At 48.2% G+C, this 21,003-nt stretch overlaps 1 protein-coding gene across 1 annotated transcript in view; it reads left to right on the forward strand.

Moving 5' to 3' along the window:
* The window catches only part of IL6R (interleukin 6 receptor), a 49,061-nt gene that overhangs the window by 23,377 nt on the left and 4,681 nt on the right, over positions 1 to 21,003 (forward strand). Inside the window, exons 8-10 of the mRNA XM_031653330.1 lie at positions 4,637 to 4,683; positions 6,442 to 6,511; positions 11,644 to 11,737. Coding sequence (XP_031509190.1) covers positions 4,637 to 4,683; positions 6,442 to 6,511; positions 11,644 to 11,737 — 211 coding nt within the window. The remainder of the gene's footprint in view (positions 1 to 4,636; positions 4,684 to 6,441; positions 6,512 to 11,643; positions 11,738 to 21,003) is intronic.

Below are 21,003 nucleotides of genomic sequence, written 5' to 3' on the forward strand. Positions count from 1 at the left end.
TCCTCCTGCCTCGGCCTCCCAAAGCTCTGGGATTTATAGCCATGAGCCACTGAGCCAGGCTGGAGCCCCTTTTCAAAGAGGGCATGGGGCAAAAAGCCTGGGAAAAGCCCATTAGGCACAAGGGGATTATTCCTTGCTCCTCACACATCCCTTTAACTCCCTCCTTTATTCCCCAAGAATGGGAATCACACCTGTTGGAGGAGGTACTGCCAAAGGTTTGCATTTGCACATGAGGGGGTGCCCTGAAGCCAGGACTGAGCAGTCGGTCCCTCCAGCTATATATTATCTTCTCAAACTCTTTGACTGTCCATTCTGGAGGAGTTTGTTTTGTTCCTCTCTGCAGCACTCCCAAGTGGGACATTCTGGGGTTACAGAGCCTTGGTTACACATTTCTGGAGAGATTTTGCCCTGTTCACTTCTCCATGTGGCATCCCCGAATTCCCTCTCAGCCCTGTTTTCTGCAGCTTTCTGGAACATTCCACTGGGGCCCCCCCCCCCACTTCTACTGCATCACCTGCCACTTTGTGCAGAGCACTGACTCTGGAGTCAGGTAGCATTCGGTATAGTTGCTGCCCTTGCCCTTGACCAGCACGACCCTGGAGAAGTACCTCACTGAGACTCAGTTAGCTTATTTGTCAAGTGGGAATAGTAATGCCTGCCTCAAAAAACCCAAACCCCAGCCTTGCTGGGTTGTGAGTCTTCAATGAGGTGAGAAGCAATTAGCACAGAGCCTGGCACATGACAAGGGTGCAATAAATGCCAGCAGGACTGCCTTTCACCCGTGTCTCCTGCCAAGCCTGTCTCTCGAGCTCTGGATTCATGTCTTCAACTCAGCCCAGACTTCTGGCCAGATCCTCCCTCCTGTGCCAGGTGCTCAGCATGACCCAAACCAAACATATCACACCCCTCACAGACCTCCCTGCCCTGCTTGTCCAGGGGACAGACACGCCACCCACTCAGCTACCCAGCCAGGAGCTTGCACATCACGCCAAACGTCTCTGCCTTGGTTTGGATTCTCACCACATCTCAGTAGTATCTAGCAGTCAGCCGTCGTGGTGCACTCCACTCTTCCTGCCTCTCTCCACGACCCCTCCTCCTGCATCCTCCCCTTGCCTACCCGCCTGACATCCCTGTGCACAACTGGGCGATTCCTAAGCATTGGGATTTCACGGGTCTGTAAAATTTCAAAAACAATTCTGGGGACCAATTAAGGTTGCCAGCTTTTTTATTTTTAGAGACAGAGTCTCGCTCTGTCACCCAGGCTGGAGTGCAGTGGCACGATCTCCGCTCACTGCAAGCTCCGCCGCCTCCTGGGTTCACGCCATTCTCCTGCCTCAGCCTCCCTAGAAGTTGGGATTAAAGGTGCCCGCCACCACGCCCGGCTAATTTTTTTGTGTTTTTAATAGAGATGGGGTTTTGCCGTGTTCGCCAGGATGGTCTCGATCTCCTGACCTCGTGATCTGCCCGCCTCGGCCTCCCAAAGTGCTGGGATTACAGGCGTGAGCCACTGCGCCTGGCCAACCATCACCATAATTTCTTAAAAGAAAAGATGCTTGGTTGGGCGTGGTGGCTCAGGCCTATAATCCCAGCACTTTAGGACGCTGAGGGGGGAGGATTGCCTGAGCCCAGGAGATAGAGACCAGCCAGCTACCGTAAGGAGACCCTGTCTTTACAAAAAAAAAAAAAGTTAAAAAAAAATTAGTTGGGCATAGCAGTACATACCTGTAGTCCTAGCTAAGTGGGAGGCTGAGGTGGGAGGATCACCTGAGCCCAGCATTTGGAGGCTGCAATGACCTATGATAGCACTACTGCACTCCAGCCTGGGCAACAGAGCCAGACCCTGTCTTAATAACAAAAAACGACCTTGCTTTAACTGCCCCCCCACACCTGCCCCCCCAAATGAGGAAGGGTGAAACCTCAGAACGAGGGGCGCTTTTGGCACCCAGACACCGTGGAGATGTACACACAGCCTTTTCTGAAGCCACTAGGCTTCTCTCTGCAGACCATTCCAAGTGGCGTTTGGGACCCAGCTGGAGGTGAGTCATTTCTCCTCGGGAGGCTCCTCAGTGAGGTTTATGTATTTGTTTCTGTACGAATGGAGGAGCAGTGATGAGCTGTCTGTTGGGTGGTTGAAAGGCTGTGAGGAAAGGTGTGAAGTAGGGTCTGCTGGCTCAGCATGGAGGAGCTGCCTGGCGCTGCTGAGCCTGTGGGTCCCACGGTCTCTCCTCCCCTCTTCGTGTGGCTTTGTGGTTCATTCCCACTTTAACCCCAGCAACCTGAGCCTCCAGAGGTTACTGGGCATTCTCTGGGCCACAGGCGGTGTTGGGGGTCAGGACTGTGGGTAGAAACTTTCTTCCTGAAGCATCTGTCTTGAGTATAGTATGGGGAACCTTTGAAAAACCCTAATGACTGAGTCTCATTTCCATGGTTCTGCAGCGACAAGCAAGGTGGAGCCTACAAGGCTCCAGATGAAACTGACTCTGGCTGGGTTTGGCAAACTGCTGGGCGGCATGAGCATCCGTGGGCAGCCATATTTTCTATTTAGGGCTGCCCCATCTTCTTTTCTTCTTTTTCTTTTTTCTTTTTTTTTTTTTTAGAGACAGGGTTTGACTATGTTACCCAGGCTGGTCTCAAACTCCTGGCCTCAAGGGATTCTCCCGCCTCAGTCTCCCAAAGTGCTGGGATTACAGGTGTGAGTCCCGCCTGCTCCGTCTTCTTTGTCTTCTGATTTTAGCTTTCATTCTAGCGTCTCCATGCCCTCAGGTCATGCTTTAGATACCCTGGGCTATGAGTGTATGACTGTTCTCTGCTGGGCTGGACTGAGCTGGGAAGAACACAAAGGAATAAGAAACTGGGTCCCGCCCATAAATTCTAGGTTCAATTCTGGTCACACTTGCTGTGCGGCCTTGAACAAGTCACTTTCCCTCTCTGGGCCTCTGTTTCCCCTCTGTACAATGGGAAGAGTGGATGCATTCTTGTACTCCCTCTAGTGCTGCGGGTGTGTGGTTTCCCCCTTACTGGTGACAGCATATTCCAGGAATTCTGGAAACCCTCCCCCACGCAGAAGCAGGGTCACCCTCTCCCCGCCTCCTTGCTAGTCCTTCTTACTCCTGGCCCAGTGAGGCTCATGATTTTTGTATAAACCATTCTGTGGAATTTTAGAATTCTTGATGGAAAAATGATGAGCTGACAAGAGAATATTTTGAAATCCAGAGCATTCCACTCACTGCCTGTTACGGTTAAGGCCCAGGCCCAGGCTTTCCTTGGATGCTTAGCCTCCTCTTGCCTTGGGGTTTCTGCAGACACACTGTTCCGTGGAGGGGGAGGGAGCCGTGAGGGTGCCTGGTCCACATCCCTGCTGCCGCAATGTGTACTAAACCCACACAGGCAAATGAATATTTGTTTGTTATATATTTTTTATTGCAAAAAGGTGCATAGAAGGAAATTGAAATAGTGCTTATCTCTGGTGATGTGTATCTTTCCATTTTCTTCCTGTGTGCAAATATATAGTATTATTATATATACTGTAGTACACAATAAATAATCATAAAATATATTTCTTTAGAAAGTTTGGATCAAAATACGTGGAATTTGTCTTGTCTTGCATTTTTTGTACAGCATTATGTCATGTCTTCAATGTTTTTCTAAAACAGTTTTGGCCGGGCGTGGTGGCACACGCCTGTAGTCCCAGATACTTGGGAAGCTGAGATGGGAGGATCACTGAAGCCCAGAAGTTAAGCTACAGTGAGCCATCATCATGCCATTGCACTGCAGCCTGGCGACAGAGGGAGACCCTGTCTCTGAAAATGTATAATAACTGGCCAGGCACGGTAGCTCATGCCTGTAATCCGAGCACTTTGGGAGGCAAAGCGGGTAGATCACCTGAGGTCAGGAGTTCGAGACCAGCCTGGCGAATATGGTGAAACCCTGTCTCTACTAAAAATACAAAAATTAGCTGGGTGTAGTGGCGGGCGCCTATAATCCCAACTACTTGGGAGGCTGAGGCAGAAGAATCACTTGAACCCAGTAGGTGGAGGTTGCAGTGAGCCAAGATCATGCCACTTCACTCCAGCCTGGGTGAAAGAGTGAAACTCCATCTCAAAAAAAAAAAATATATATATATATATATATATATATAAATTTTAAAGGTTTCTGCATTATGTAGTTATATCATAATTTCTATAACTAGTCCCTTATGGTTGGATATTTGGTTATCTCCAGCATGCTGGGTTTTTTTTTTTTTTTTGAGACAGAGTTTCACTCTTGTTGCCCAGGCTGGAGTGCAATGGCATGATCTCTGCTTACCGCAACCTCTGCCTCCCGGGTTCAAGTGATTCTCCTGCCTCAGCCTCCGGAGTAGCTGGGATTACAGGCATGTGCCAGCATACCCGGCTAATTTTGTATTTTTGGTAGAGATGGAGTTTCTCCATGTTGGTCAGGCTGGTCTGGGACTCCCGACCTCAGATGATCCGCCCAGCTTCCCAAAGTGCTGGGATTACAGGTATAAGCCACCGCGCCCAGTCCATGCTGTTCTTTTAAATAACATTGAGATGAACTTTTTTCTGATTTTCAAGCACCTGAGACAGGACTCCGGGGCCCGTGAATCACTAATAACAACTGTTTCTTCTGTCCACAGAATCCAGGAGTCCTCCAGCTGAGAACGAGGTGTCCACCCCCACGCAGGTGAGCTCCTGTTCTTGTAAAAGGGTCAGGGCAGCAGCACCTAGTGGTTAGGAGTGTGGGCGGATGCCAGACTGAATTTGGTTTAAATCCCAGCTCTGTCACTTAGTAGAAATGTGGCTGTGGTGAGTTATCTGTGCTTTTCAAGACTCTGTGAAAGGGAATCATAAAAATTATCTTGTCCCAGGACTGTAAAGAGTGGAGCAGCGTTGGCCTGGCACGCAGAACTGCCCTGCATCTAGCGGCAGCTATTTCATCTCTGACCTTTTTGGACACTGCTAATGGCTTAGCTTGAGATTGGATTCTGTTCATCTGAGTCCTTCCCCTGTGGAGTCCTGGTGTCATAACTTGCTGGAAAGAGGATTACCTCTGAAGCTGCTTAACAAATTCCATGAGTAATCCAATTTCCTATCCAACTATATCTCCTCCTGTGGCCCTTAATTCCCTAAATGCTAAGCTGGGAGGCACAGCCACTTCTGGAGCTGTGCAGCACAGGGAAGGAGCCTGGGGCTCTTGAACCTTATCTGTGTTCCATGTAGGAACAGCTGCAGGTGGAGCCCATACCCATAGGGCTAGAGTGCTCCCAACACAGGTTCTGGGGAAACTGACACCGACTGAGGACTGGCCTCATCCTGCTAAACTGTGAGCCTTGCATTTGCTATTTCATTGGCTCCTTATGTTAACGTTACAAGGGAGTGCTTGTAAGGGCTGCTTAACATGGGGTAAGAAGTCTGAGGCCAGGGCCAGGTGCCAGGGCTCACGCTTGTAATCCCAGCACTTTGGGAGGCCAAGGCGGGCAGATCATCTGAGGTGAGGAGTTCAAGACCAGCCTGACCAACATGGAGAAACCCTGTCTCTACTGAAAATAAAATCAGCTGGGTGTGGTGGCACATGCCTGTAATCCCAGCTATTTGGGAGGCTGAGGCAGGAGAATTGCTTGAACCTTGGAGGCGGAGGGTGCGGTGAGCCAAGATCGCACCATTGCACTCCAGCCTGGGCAACAAGAACGAAACTCCATCTCAAAAAAAGAAAAAAAAAAAAAAAGAGAGAAGTATGAGGCTGGGCGCGGTGGCTCACTCCTGTAATCCCAGCACTTTGGGAGGCTGAGGCGGGTGGATCACCTGAGGTCAGGAGTTCCAGACCAGCCTGACCAACATGGTGAAACCCCGTCTGTACCAAAAACACAAAAATTAGCTGGGCGTGGTGGCGCGTGCATGTAATCCCAGCTATTCAGGAGGCTGAGGCTGGAGAATCACTTGAACACGGGAAGCATAGGTTGCAGTGAGCTGAGATTATGCCATTGTACTCCAGCTTGGGTGACGAGAATCTCTATTTCTTTTGTGAAACTCCATTTCACAAAAAAACAAAAAATAAAAAGAAATCTGTCCAAGGTGACATAGCTTGTAAGTGGTGGAGCCAGGATTCCAGTCACAGTGGTACCTGCACCCTTGCATCGGACCTGTAAGGACAACAGCTGATTCAGTGTATCCACTGAGCATCTTCTCTGTGCAGGGTGCTGTGCCCTTCAGCTTTTGGTGGAGAGGCAGGTGCAAAGAAAGCCCCACCCTTAGCAGACACGGTGTGGATAGAAAAAATGCAAATAATAGTATTATTGATTTTTCCACTGTTACGAATGAAATGGAGAAAGGAATGCTTTGGGCGGATCGGGGAGGGCTCTGAGGAGGAGGTACCTCCTGAACTGGTTCTAAATGGTGGTGGAATCCACAGAAACAGGCTGATGGTGAGGAATGTCTCTTTTAGGCACCTACTACTAATAAAGATGACGATAATATTCTCTCCAGAGATTCTGCAAATGCGACAAGCCTCCCAGGTAAGGACTGGGTATTTTCACATTCACAGGGTCTGAGGGACAGATTTGTCTCTGCGGAAAGTCCTTTCTTATTTGGACAGGTCGTCAGAGGATCAATGGCAGAAATGTTTTGTTTTTATTTTTGTTTTGTTTTTTTTTTTGAGACAGAGTCTTGCTCTGTTGCCTAGGCTGGAGTGCAGTGCGATCTCGGCTCACCACAACCTCCACTTCCCGAGTTCAAGCAATTCTCCTGCCTCAGCCTCCCGAGTAGCTGGGATTACAGGGGCATGCCACCATGCCCGGCTAATTTTTGTATTTTTAGCAGAGACAGGGTTTCACCGTGTTGGCCAGGCTGGTCTCGAACTCCTGACCTCATGATCTGCCTGCCTCGGCCTCCCAAAGTGCTGAGATTACAGGCACAAGCCACCGTGCCTGGCCAGAAATATTCTTTTATTACTTTATATGTTGAAGTTTGATATTGTTAGCTAAGATACAATGAGGAGACTGTAAGAAAAATGGGATAAATCAGTGAGATATTTCACAATTGGCCCACAATACAAATGAATGTGCTGCAGACAAGATTACTGGAGTCCGAAATGGAATACCTGTTGAGGGAAATCTTTATTTTGGGAGCTCTTGATTTCAATGCTTCTGATTCCCTATCCCTGCAAGACCAGGAAAACTTACCAGTATTTGAATCAAGAAAGATCACAAGTCCTGTGTTTGACTAGGTGTATGGGACTTATGGAATCCAGACTCCAGAGGTTCAGTAGTTGAGTGGCTCCAGCTGATGACTCTTGGGCTTTGTGAGGCAGTCCTTGCCCTCGTTCCCCATCCCTGGGTGGATTCCTGCCTGCCCCTGATGCTGGCTGCCTCTGCTACAACAGCCCAGCTGCCAAGCCCTACCATGGTGCAGTGCACCTGTGGAAGACCTGCTAAATACCTGGGCCTGAGCTCTGCACAGCTGGGGACTCGGAGAGGATTAGAGCCATCCCTCTTCTCAAGGAGGCTACAGTCCAGGCCCCCACAAAGAGTAGACTGGTAACTGTGACGAAGACCAGCATGTGAGATGGGCAGAAAGGGAGGCACAGATAAAGCAAAGTGGAATTTAGAGATTTGAGAGAGTGCATCAAGCTGAGCAGTCACAGAAAGCTCATGGAGGAGGTGCCATTTGAAATAGGCTTTGAATGGCATGAGTGGGATGCAAGAGGTTGAGTGTTCAAAGGTTGCTATGGGCCGGGCGCGGTGGCTCACGCCTGTAATCCCCGCACTTTGGGAGGCCGAGGTGGGAGAATCACCTGAGATCAGGAGTTCAAGACTAGCCTGGTCAACATGGTGAAACCCCATGTCTACTAAAAAATACAAAAATTAGCCGGGCGTGATGGTGGGCGCCTATAATCCCAGCTACTTGGGAGGCTGAGGCAGGAGAATCGCTTGAACCCGGGAGGTGGAGGTTGTAGTGAGCCGAGATTGAGCCACTGCACTCTATCCTGGGCCACAGAGTGAGGCTCCATGTCAAAAAAACCCAAAAGCAACAGCAACAACAAAAACAAAGGCTGCTGTGGAGGAGGGGACCCTCCAGTCCTCTCTGTCCACCCTCACTGATGATTTTTTTTTTAACTTTTTTTAAAGATCAGCCCATGGATGGTCTTTAGTGAGGTCTTTTTTTTTTTTTTTTTTTTTTCCTGAGATGGAGTCTCGTTCAGGCTGGAGTGCAATGGCACGATCTCGGCTCACTGCAAGCTCCGCCTCCCGGGTTCATGCCATTCTCCTGCCTCAGCCTCCCGAGTAGCTGGCACTACAGGCGCCCGCCACCGTGCCCGGCTAATTATTTGTATTTTTAGTAGAGATGGGGTTTCACTGTGTTAGCCGGGATGGTCTCAATCTCCTGACCTTGTGATCCACCCGCCTTGGCCTCCCAAAGTGCTGGGATTACAGGCGTGAACCACTGTGCCCAGCCTGTCACTGATGATTTTATCTAGCTTCATGTCACTAAAGACCATCCACAGGCTGGCAACTCCCAATTTTATATCCCTACCCTGATCTGTCCACTAAGACCCAGACTAATGTACCCAACTGCCTAGTTGACACATGGGACATCCGCTAGCAGTCTCGAATATATATATATATATATATATATATATTTTTTTTTTAAGATAGATTTTTGCTCTTGTTGCCTAGGCTGGAGTGCAATGGTGTGATCTCAGCTCACCGCAACCTCTGCCTCCTGGGGTCAAGCGATTCTCCTGCCTCAGCCTCCTGAGTAGCTGAGATTACAGGGATGCGCCACCACGCCCAACTGATTTTGTATTTTTAGTAGAAACAGGGTTTCTCCATGTTGGTCAGGCTGGTCTCAAACTTCCGACCTCAGGTGATCTGCCCGCCTCAGTCTCCCAAAGTGCTGGGATTACAGGTGTGAGCCACCGCGCCTGGCCAGCATTCTCAAATTTAACATGTCTGAAAGAGAACACGTGACACTTCCCCACCTCTTCAACCCAGATCTGTTCTTCTCCATCTTCCCGATCTCAATAACTGGTACTGCGTTTGCTCAGATGGGGGATTGGGCACACTTCCTCCCTACTCCTCATCCTGTGGCCAGTCCCTCAGCAAGTGTTGTCCTTGTGCTTTGAGACGTACCTAGGAGCTGACCACTCCTCACCATCTCCAGCGCCAACACCCAGTCCAGCTCCTGCCACCTCTCATCCAGCAGGATTTCCTGGGCTGCCAACTGGTCTACCAACTTCTAGGCTTAACCCCCAACCAACTCTTTTCCAACCAGCACCTAGAGTGTCCCTTAAAACACAAATCCAAGCTCTCTCTGGCTCAGTGCCATCTCCCCCAGAGTATAAGTCAAAGTCCTGACAAAGTCCCCAGTTTCTACGGGGAGTCCTAGCGAAGCCATGTGGTCCCCTATCTTTAGACGTTGCCTCTCCATTCTCCGTTTCCTCACTCTGCCCCAGCCACAGTGCCCTCCTTGCTCCTCCACACATGCTCTACCTCAGGGCCTTTGTACTTGCTGTGTGCTCTGCCTGGACAGGCTTCCTCTGACGTCCACTTGGCCAGCTCCTTCCTATCACTCAAGTCTCTGCTCAGTTGCACCCTTCTCTGGGAACCTTTTCCTGAGAATTTTTTTAAAAAACATTTGTTTGTCTGTCTTCCTTGATTGGATGTAAGATCCATTTAGGCACATGATAGGCACTCAAAGAGTATTTGTTGGATGAAAGAAGGAACAAATATATGGCTTGGTGCCGTGGCTCATGCCTGTAATCCCAGCACTTTTGGAGGCCGAGGTGGGCGGATCCCCTAAGGTCAGGAGTTGGAGACCAGCTTGGGCAACATGGCAAAACCCCATCTCTACAAAAAATACAAAAATTAGCTGGGCGTGGTGGCGCGTGCCTGTTGTCCCAGGTACTTGGGAGGCTGAGGTAGGAGAATTGCTTGAACCCGGGAGGTGGAGGCTGCAGTGAGCAGAGATCACACCACTGCACTCCAGCCTGGGTGACAAGAGCGAGACTCCATTTCAAAAAAAAAAGAAGGAACAAATATAAAAGATGATGAAATATTAATAAATAAGCAAGCCAAGCATACTGCTTTCATTACACAGCTGCATCTCTCAAGAGACATGGGACACGCTTGGAGAAACTTGTCCTTGCAGCCACTGCCCACTCACCAGTCTGGGCTCATTGCACTGCCTGCCTCCAGTAGGCATCGGAAGTGATGGCTGGCAGGCAGCCTCTTCTTCAGCAGTGGATTGCATTTTGGGTAGAAGAGCCTGAATGCTGGGTCCATACAACTGTGACTGCATTCCCAGCAGAAGGAGATGGTTTGCTTAGATGTGCCCTCTATCCAGTCCAGGAACTCTGGCAGTGGTAGGAAGAGCCTTTCTGTGGGAAGACATGGCTGCTTGCAAAGCTAGTTTGTTCTTTCCTTCATTCAAGGAAATATTTTTTTTTTTTTTTTTGAGACGGAGTCTCGCTGTGCTCCCAGGCTGGAGTGCAGTGGCGTGATCTCGGCTCACTGCAAGCCTCCCCGGTTCACGCCCATTCTCCCGCCTCAGCCTCCCAAGTAGCTGGGATCACAGGCACCCGCCACCACGCCTCCGCTAGTTTTTCGATTTTAGTAAAGACGGGTTTCACCCATGTTAGCTTTCAGGATGGTCTCGATCTCCTGACTCCTCAAGGATCCACTCCGCCGGCCTCCCAAAGTGCTGGATTACAGGCTTATCACTTCATGCCCGCCTCAAGGAAATATTTTGGAGATCCTACTTTTGTATCTTCGCACTGCGGTAAGCTGCTGGCAGGCTACAAGTGAAAAAGACACATTACGCGGTCCCTGCCTCAGGAAACCTGGCACCTAGAGGTGGAACTGGAGAAATAACTGGGAGGGCCGCTTGCTCAGCTTGGAGTGGGGTCAGTTCTCAAAGGAAGTGACATCACTTCATCTGAGATCCAAAGGCCACGTAGGGACTGGACAGCAAAGGTGTACAGCAAAGGTGGAGAAAACAGACAGGCGAGAAGAGGGAATGTGTGTGGAGAGCCCTGGAGGAAAAAGATCATGGCTTGCTGGAGAAATGAATGATGTTCCTATGGCTGGGGCTTGAGTACCAAATGCGGGGACAGGCAAGAGATGACACCCGCATGGAGAAAACTGCTTCCAAATATTTGGTTTAAAGCATCCAATACTCTCTGACATTGTCCTCAAAGGAACTGCCATCAAGGAGGTCCCCAAAGCCTTCCGTTTGTTGTACCCTCTTTGTGCCTTATGGGGGCAGGTAGAATGCCACCAGAAAAACCATCCTGAAAGTGAATAGGAGTCCATGGCTAGCCACAGGCACTCAGAAACCCTGAGCTTGAGGTGTCTGTCTTGCCACATGGTGGAATCCTGAGGTCTGCCAGATTAAGCTGGGGGTGATTCTTCTAGAGTGGGCTTTGTTAAGAAACAAACAAACGAAAAACAGTGAAGCTTGTCAAGTGGCCTGTTGGTTGGCAGAGCTGTTTCATTTTCTGGGAGAGGGGTTGGAGGGGAAAGTTCCTTTGAGGCTTTTGACAGCACCAGCTAAGTGGTTTTCTTCTCCTCCTCCTGTTCCTTTTTCTCTATATTCTCCTCTTCCTCCTCTATCTTCATTTTTTTTTTTTTTTTTTTTTTTAACCTAGTGCAAGATTCTTCTTCGGTACCACTGCCCACATTCCTGGTTGCTGGAGGGAGCCTGGCGTTCGGAACGCTCCTGTGCATTGCCATTGTTCTGAGGTGAGATGGGTCCTGGGGGATGGCCCTGTGGTGTTCTCATATTTATGTAGCTTTCTTTTGCCCATTATGAAATTTACAGTGCATTTATTTATTCATTTATCCATTCATCAAATGAATGCACGCACCACAGCACACACAGCACCTAGTATTATGCCAAGCCCTGTTTTAGGTGCTGCAGGAGACAATGCTGGGCAGGGCAGATACAGTCTCAGGAAGAAGCCAGACACTAAGAGGTAATCACTGCTGTGGTAAGAGCTACAAAAAGCATGCCATGGTGAGGAGAACTGACCTGGCGTTAAGGAGGAAGAGGAATTGGTCTGAGAAAGAAGATGGTTCTTTTTTTTTTTTTTTTTTTTTGAGTCAGCGTCTCACTCTGTCATCCAGGCTAGAGTGCCGTGGTGCAATCTCACCTCACAGGACAACCTCTGCCTCCCAGGTTCAAGTGATCCTCCCACCTTAGCCTCTGGAGTAGCTGGGACTGCAGGTGCACACCACCCTGCCTAGCTAATTTTTCTATTTTTTGTAGAGATGAGGTCTCATGTTGCCCAGGCTGGTCTCGAACTCCTAGGCTCAAGTGAGCCACCTGCCTTGGCCTCCCAATGTTTTGGGATTACAGGTGTGAGCTACCACGCCTGGCCCAAAGAGGGTTCTTACGAGAGAAGCCCAGGATGTAATATGGTTGACAGTGTGTGCATGCACGTGTCTGTGGGGGGGCAGCGTGGTTGGGGCAATATGGGGTGGGAAGAGTGGAGAGGTAGGCTGGTGCCAGGTCATAAAAGGCCTTGAAAGAGAGGTGGGAGGAATTTAGGTCTTTTCTTGAGGGTAATGAGTGTCTGTTGGAGTTTTAAGAAGAACCTGGGCCAGGCGCGGTGGCTCACGCCTGTAATTCCATCACTTTGGGAGGCCGAGGCAGGTGGATCACCTGAGGTCAGGAGTTCAAGACCAGCCTGGCCAAAATGATAAAACCCTATCTCTACTAAAAATACAAAAATTAGCCGGGCATGGTAGTGCATGCCTGTAATTCCAACTACTCGGGAGACTGAGGCAGGAGGATCACTTGAACCCAGGAAGTGGAGGTTGCAGTGAGCTGAGATTGCACCACTGCGCTCCAGCCTGGGCGACAGAATGAGGCTCATCTCAAATAAAGAAAACCAAAAAGTCACTCTCAATGCAGTTTGGAGACTGGATGAGGTGGGTGAAAATGGATACAGTAGCCCAAGGTCTGGGCAAGAGATAATAAGAAACTGTTTAGGATGGTGGCAATGGATTGGAGAGCCATGAATTGATTCTTTTTTTTTTTTGAGATGGAGTTTTGCTTCTGTTGCCCAGGCGGGAGTGCAGTGGTGTGATCTCTTCTCACTGCAACTTGCGCCAGCACTTTGGGAGGCCGAGGTGGGTGGATCACCTGATGTCAGGAGTTCAAGACCAGCCTGACCAACATGACAAAACCCCATCTCTACTAAAAACACAAAATTTAGCTGGGCATAGTGGCACATTCCTATAATCTTAGCTACTCGGGAGGCTAAGGCAGGAGAATCGCTTGAACCCAGGAGGCAGAGGTTGCGGTGAGCTGAGATTGCACCACTGCACTCCAGCCTGGGCAACAGAGCAAGACTCCGTCTCAAAAAAAATAAAAAATAAAAAATAACATTTGAGAAGCACCACACAGTTAAATCCAAGGCATCCAGCAGGACCTCCTTAGGAATATTCTATGTATCAATCCAGGAACTTAAAGGTCACCTTTAAATGCTCTGCTCTAGTGTTCTTTTCCATCCATGGTTAGGAAATACTCTTTCAGGCTGAGCTGCACCCTGGCCTCTGTCTCCTCATGCCCATTTCATCCCAATCATCTTCATTCCATTTGGTCATTGGTTTTGTCATTCATTTCCAAGTTTGCAGAAAAGTCAGCCAACAGTGCCTTCAACGAACAAGCAATAATGAAATTTTTCAGTGTTCACAATTTTACTGCAGGAACTGGCTGTTTTTCATAAGCTGAAACCCTAAAATAAGTCAGGCTGGGTCTTCTGGGCAGTGGTTTATTGTGATAATATACAAGTGGAGGTGACATTGCACTCTGTCCTTCTTTCTACACGTAGAGAGCTTCCAACACGTTAGCTCATCAGACCCTGCCAGTAGCCCTGACCTAGCTTGACTACCAAGTGTGGTTTGGGTTGAAAGATTAGCAAGATGCCTTCTCAAATTGGGTTCAGGGTTGTTTTCACTTTTCTTTTTCTTTTGTTTTTGAGATGGAGTCTCACTTTGTTGCCCAGGCTGGAGTGCAATGGTGCGATCTCAGCTCACTGCAACCTCTGCCTCCCAGGTTCATGCCGTTTTCCTGCCTCAGCCTCCTGAGTAGCTGGAACAACAGGCGCCCGCCACCATGCCTGGCTAATTTTTTTGTGTTTTTTTTGAGTAGAGAGGGGATTTCATAGTAGAGAGGGGGTTTCACTGTGTTAGCCATGATGGTCTCAGTCTCCTGACCTAATGATCCGCCCGCCTCGGCCTCCCAAAGTGCTGGGATTACAGGCGTGAGCCACCATGCCCAGCCTTCACTTTGCTTTTTCAATGAAGTAGAGAACAAGCCATCTAAAGGGTGTGTGGAAGGTAAGATTCTTGATGAGTGGAGGTAGCTTCTTGGAGGACGCAAAGCCTTTTATATATTTTGGCCAGTGAGGGGCCATGTCAGCATTTACGGGTCCACCTCCTGCCTGTCAAAGGATTCCTTGCCTCACCCTAGGTATACCCTCCTGTGTTCTGGCTCTGTGTCTATATTAGGGATTCAACAGGCTTTTCTCATAACCCACCACAGGCCCTGTAGAGCAGATGTGATATCCATTTGACAGAGAAGGAAACTGAAGCTAAAAGAGATGGTATGATAACATCTAGTAAGAATAGGCCAGGCACAGTGGCTCACGCCTGTAATCCTAGCACTTTGGGAGGCCAAGGTGAGTGGATCACCTGAGGTCAGGAGTTCGAGACCAGCCTGGCCAACATGGCGAAACTCTGCCTTTACTAAAAATACAAAAATTAGCTGGGCGTGGTGGTGCACGCCTGTAATCCCAGCTACTCAGGAGGCCGAGGCAGGAGAATGGCTTGAACCCAGGAGGCAGAGGTTGCAGTGAGCCGAGATCGTGCCACTGCACTCCAGCCTGGGCAGCAGCAGCAGAAGAAGGCCAAGAATCAAACCAAAAACTCCTGCTCTTTCTATAGGGCCTTAGGGGTCATCTGGTGAAACTCTTTTATTTTATAAATGAGGAAACAGCCCCCAAAGGTAAAATGACTTGCCTAAGGACAAGCAAGAACCAGAAGTGGAGCACACGCCCTGAGAGTCCCTGCCTATGGCACCCGCCTGCTCTTGGCTAAGAGCTGGGCCCAGCTGCTCCCATCGGCCCACCACTGGCCCTTAACACACAGCACCATCTTGGTGTGTCGTAACGACAAATAGAGGAGCATCAGGTTGGGAACAGACCTGGTTTGCTATTCTGATGATGATGCTTGGACACTGGCTGGTTGCTAAACAACCAGAGTCCCTGCAGGCACAGACAGGGCCAGTGCCCTGTGCTGAGGACATGCCAGGAATTTATTTCCTAGCCTAGTGAGTTTCCATTTTCTTCTGTATAAGGCAAATTTGTTTGGAAAGAGGCCAGTTATTTCAGGCGATGAAGAATCCTTCTATTCCCCAAATCCCCTCTGTCTAGCAAAGAATATAAACTTAGAAATACTGTGGGGCTCTGGGCTGCCAAAATGGCTGAACCATGGTTACCATGGGATGGCCACATTTACAGTAGGTGAAGTGTGAGAGGCAGGTTGACTTCATCCTGCCAGTCTATACTATATTTTTTGTATGGCCCTAAGTCTTTTTCCAGCAATATCGGTGATTTTTTTCTTTGTCTTTTATTACTCATTCTTTTTTTCTGAATCATAGATGATTTTTTAAAATTTAAATAGGCTATTGAAAAGGCTTGCCATCTTACAGGGGCCAATTCTTCCCACCCTATTCCCTGTCCCCCACGGATTCTCTGTCTTTATTTTAGGTTATCAGGCATTGGGAAAATAGGATTCTCCTAGTAAATAATTATTTTTCTGCATATTTATCTAGAATGAACTTACATCATTAAATGAGGACTTCCTATGTGTATGCCTATGACTTAAACATCATTTTGTTTTGAATGTAGTGTATCATTCTGGTATTTTAAGAGCTTCTCCTACCTCCACAGCTGGGGGACAGGCAGAGGGACTTTCATGGTGTTCTGGGCCGTGGAGGTGGCTGGGTGCAGTGGGCACTGTCTGTGGCCTTTGGGGTAAGGGGTGGCACCTTGGTTTCTACATATCTTTCTAAAAAAGTGAGAGTTTTGAGCATTTTTAAAAACTTCTTTTAGCTACAGAATCTTTTCTTTAAACAAAACTTTTTGAAGCCCAAATATGTAAAATAGATAAAAGGTGGAGGTCCAGGTGCAAAAGAAGGCAGCAGAGAGCTCATCTGTTTCTTCTATCTGCCTGCCCCGCGTCCTCTCCAGCCCCCAGGCCCTGCTCACACCCATCCAGGCCAGCTCTGGACACCCTCAGGTTGGCTGGTTTCAGAGTCCTCTTTGAGTTTAGTGATTTTCAGAAAAGGATTTGTACTCTCCTTAGAATATTTCAAAAGGAAAGCTCACCGTTCTTGGTTACCCATTCGGTTACTTTGAAAAAAAAAAAAAACTAAGGACAGAGATTGCTTCCATATTAGGTCAATAGGGACTTAAATAATGACAAATGGAAAAAATATGTCATCCAAAGAGAGCCACTGTTAATTTTCAAAATGTAAATGTGATTAAAGTCTAACAAATATACAGAAAAGTTCCCACATCGTGTGTACAGTGCCATGAAGTATACGCACCCATGTCATTGTAATTATAATGAGATGCACGTGGCAAGTCAAGATGCCAAGACACCAGGTTGCAGCAGAGAAAGAGGTTTAATCAGAGGGTCACCTAAGGAGGAGATGGGAGGAAACCTCTGTGGGATCCAGCCCTACGGGGCTTAGTGGTTATTCTCCCCATGTGCGGAGATGAGAGATTGTAATAAGTAAAGACACAAGACAAAGAGATAAAGAGGAAGCAGCCGGGCCCCGGGGACCACTACCATCAAGATGCGGAGACCAGTAGTGGCCCCGAACCGCTGGGCGCGCTGATATTTACTGCATACGAGACAAGGGGACAGGGTAAGGAGGGTGAATCTTCTAAGTGATTTACAAGGTGAAGCAAGTCATGTGATTACAGGATAGGGGGTCCTTCCCTTTTAAGTAGCTGAAGCAGAGAGAGAAGGCAGCATACATCAGCGTTTTCTTCTCTGCACTTATAAGATCAAAGACTTTAAGACTTTCACTATTTCTTCTACTGCTATCTACCATGAACTTCAAAGAGGAACCACGAGTGCGGGAGGAGCATGAAAATGGACAAGGAGCGTGACCATTGAAGCACAGCACCACAGGGAGGGGTTTAGGCCTCCAGATGACTGCAGGCAGGCCTGGATAATATCAGCCTTCCACAAGAAGCTGGTGGAGCAGAGTGTTCCCTGACTCCTCCAAGGAAAGGAGACTCCCTTTTGTGGTCTGCTAAGTAACGGGTGCCTTCCCAGACACTGGTGTTACCGCTTGATGAAGGAGCCCTCAAGCGACCCTTGCGCGGGCATGACAGAAGGCTCACCTCTTGCCTTCTAGGTCATGTCTCACAATGTCCTTTCAGCTCCTGACCCTATACCCACCCGTTATTCCTAGGTTGTATTAGTAATGCAACAAAGAGTAATATTAAAAGCTAATGATTAATAATGTTTATAATAATGATTGATAATTGTCAATGATCATCTGTATATCTAATTTGTATTATGACTATTCTTATTCTAACTATTTTCTTTCTTTTTTTTGAGACGAAATCTTGCTTTGTCTCCCAGGCTGGAGTGCAGTGTCGCTATCTCGGCTCACTGCAAGCTCCGCCTCCTGGGTTCACGCCATTCTCCTGCCTCAGCCTCCCAAGTAGCTGGGACTACAGGCACCTGCCACCACGCCCGGCTAATTTTTTGTATTTTTAGTAAAGATGGGGTTTCACTGTGTTAACCAGGATGGTCTTGATGATCTTGTGATCCGTCCATCTCAGCCTCCCAAAGTGCTGGGATTACAGGCGTGAGCCACCATGCCCAGCCTACTCTATTTTCTTTAGTATACTGAAACAGTTTGTGCCTTCAGTCTCTTGCCTCGGCACCTAGGTAATCCTCCGCCAGCACCTCAAATCCATCTCCCCAAGGAATATGGGGCTAGGGTTGTAAAAATGTTGGACTGGGCCAAAGTATGGAGATGGTTGACTGGTTGCAGGGTGTAGGGTGAGGTCCAGGGACAGGGAGATGAAGAAGCTGTCTTCTCATGCCAATCCCATTCCTCTGTGAGGGTCTTCAAACTGGTTGCCGGAATTCGGGGTCTGTAAAACATCTTAAGTGATCCTTAAACAAAAGTGTTAGGATCCTAATGTCAGAAATCCTATCTACAGAAACAACGGGGATGCAGATGGTCAGTGTCTAGGGCTACGTGACTTTTTGCAATAAGGAAATTGGCCAAAGTGCAGCCTGATTACTGCTTCATTATAACTATTAATGTATTTCTGTCCAGAGCCCAGCATGCAATTTTTGTCAACCCTGTGGAGATGGTTTCACAATCAACACCCAGATCAAGAACACTTAATATTTAGACAAATTTCCTGAGTCTTTTTCCTCTGCCTAGTTTCTTGTTTGTTTTTACACAGCCATGATTATTCTGTATCCTCAACTCTGTATCCTGCCTTTCACACTTAGCACTATAACACAGGCATTCTTTCACATTGGTACAAATTCTTTGTAAATCTCACTTTCTTTTTTTTTTTTTGAGACGGAGTTTTACTCTTATTGCCCAGGCTGGAGTGCAATGGTGTAATCTCAGCTCACTGCAACCTCCGCCTCCTGGGTTCAAGCAGTTCTCCTGCCTCAGTCTCCTGAGTAGCTGGGATTACAGGCGCCTGCTACCACGCCCGGCTAATTTTTGTATTTTTCTGTAGAGACAGGGTTTCACAATGTTGGTCAGGCTGGTCTCGAACTCCTGACCTCGTTATCTGTCCGCCTTGGCTTCCCAGAGTGCTGGGATTACAGGCGTGAGCCACCACACCTAGCCATAAATCTCACTTTCATTAGCTGTAGTATTAGGTGGATATACCGAGTTATCTTAATCAACCTCCTATTACTTCTAATTGGTGGCACCCAAACATTACCAATTATTTGGGTGTTATTTTGCTTTTATTTTATTATTTATTTATTTATTTATTTATTTATTTATTGAGACATATCACTCTGTGACCCAGGCTGGAGTGTAGTGGCACGATCTCAGCACACCGTAACCTCCGCTTCCTGGGTTCAAGCAATTCTCCTGCCTCAGCCTCCCAGTAGCTGGGATTACAGGCATGCGCCATGACACCCGGCTAATTCTTTTTGTATTTTTAGTAGACACAGGGTTTTGCCACATTGACCAGGCTGGTCTTGAACTCCTGACCTCAAGTGATCCACCCACCTCGGCCTCCCAAAATGCTAGGATTGCAGGCGTGAGCCATCGCACCCAGCCTTATTTTGCTTTTATAAACAACACTGTGTTGAACATCTTTGTGCATGAAGGTTTTTTTATTTTATAGCTATGTTCTTTCTTTTCCCAGAAGTAGAATTCCTGGGTCAGAGAGTCTGAATTCTTTGAAATCCAGAGTGTAATGACTCTCTCCTCAGTCCTTTCCTACAGGAGAACTCCATTCAGTGACTCAGCATAGCTCCAGTCAGCAGCCCTACTGGGCTCTCTTCCTGTGTGGTGTCCACATGGTGAAGCCCTAAATAACATTCTGCAGATTGTTTATTCCATTTGGATACCAAGCTAAAAGCCAGTGGCAGATTTGGAGCCAACTATTAGTTATTTATCATAACAAGGACAGGAATAACCTGTCGATATAAAAAGAAACCCAAGGAAAATCCCCCAATCTTGTTTTTGACATTGGTTTCCCCTCCTCTTTCCCAGCCCTTCCTGGAGTAACTGATCTTCCATGGAATTGAGGGAGGCCACCTTGTTCCCACTTTGGGGTTAGTAGGCATGTCAGTCACAAAGTGGGAAGCAAGAGGGAGGGGCTGAGGCTTGGCGCACTGGCCACCCTGGCACAGTTGAAGAGCCCCTTCAGGAACGGGACGTGACTGTGCTTTTGAAGATCCATGTCACCATTTCATCTTTCTTTGAGCTGTCAAGTGACTTTTCTCAGTTACTGAGCCCTGGCTTTGGGCCCAGAGTGGAGCACTGTGAACGAAGCTGTGATCAGAGAGATGTCTATCTCCTTCCTGTGTAGCATTGACTTTCCTGTTAGATGAGTCAAATTGTGCCCAGTGGTGCCCACAGTTGAGTCTGTAGGAACTCACCAGCATGGTAGGAGTGGACCCAGAGGCGTAGGGAGAACTGGGGAGGTTGGCAACATTAGGAGCAAGAGGAATAGGAGGGCAGTTGAGGGAGCAGTGGGACCCTTTTCCTGCTATTACATGGCAGTTGCAAATTATCTGCCTCCTGCCAGCCTTACTTTGACTGAGAGGCCCATTTTCTTTCCCTGCTAAAATAATACTTTATTTTTCTTTTCTGTTCTTTTCTTTCTTTCTTTCTTTCTTTCTTTTTTGAGACAGAGTTTCGCTCTTGTTGCCCAGGCTGAAGTGCAATGGCGTGATCTTGGCTCACTGCAACCTCTGCTTCCCGGGTTCAAGCGATTCTCCTGCCTCAACTTCCCAAGTAGCTGGGATTACAGGCACCTGCCACCACGCCCAGCTAATTTTTGTATTTTTAGTAGAGATGGGGTTTCATCACATTGGCCAGGCTGGTCTTGAACTCCTGACCTCAGGTGATCTGCCCACCTCAGCCTCCCAATGTGTTGGGATTACAGGCATGAGCCACCGCACCCAGCCTATTTTTCTCTTTTTTAAGTAAATGTATTTGGGACTGATGATGTGTACCTAATGAACAGCCTCTGGAATGGGACAATTAAGGAACTGTTAAGTGACTTTTTGGTGCCTCAGTTTCCTCAGTTGTAAATTGGTCCAATAATACCTATTTCCTTGGGAGTGTTTTGGAAACTCAGCAACTCTTCAGAGTATGGTGAACTCCCTGGTGATAAAAGCAGTCGGGTCGGGTGTGCTGGCTCATACCTGTAATCCCAGCACTTTGGGAGGCCGAGGCGGGCGGATCGCTTGAGCCCAGG

Source organism: Papio anubis, chromosome 1 (assembly GCF_008728515.1).
Source record: "Papio anubis isolate 15944 chromosome 1, Panubis1.0, whole genome shotgun sequence".
Taxonomy (NCBI): domain Eukaryota; kingdom Metazoa; phylum Chordata; class Mammalia; order Primates; family Cercopithecidae; genus Papio; species Papio anubis.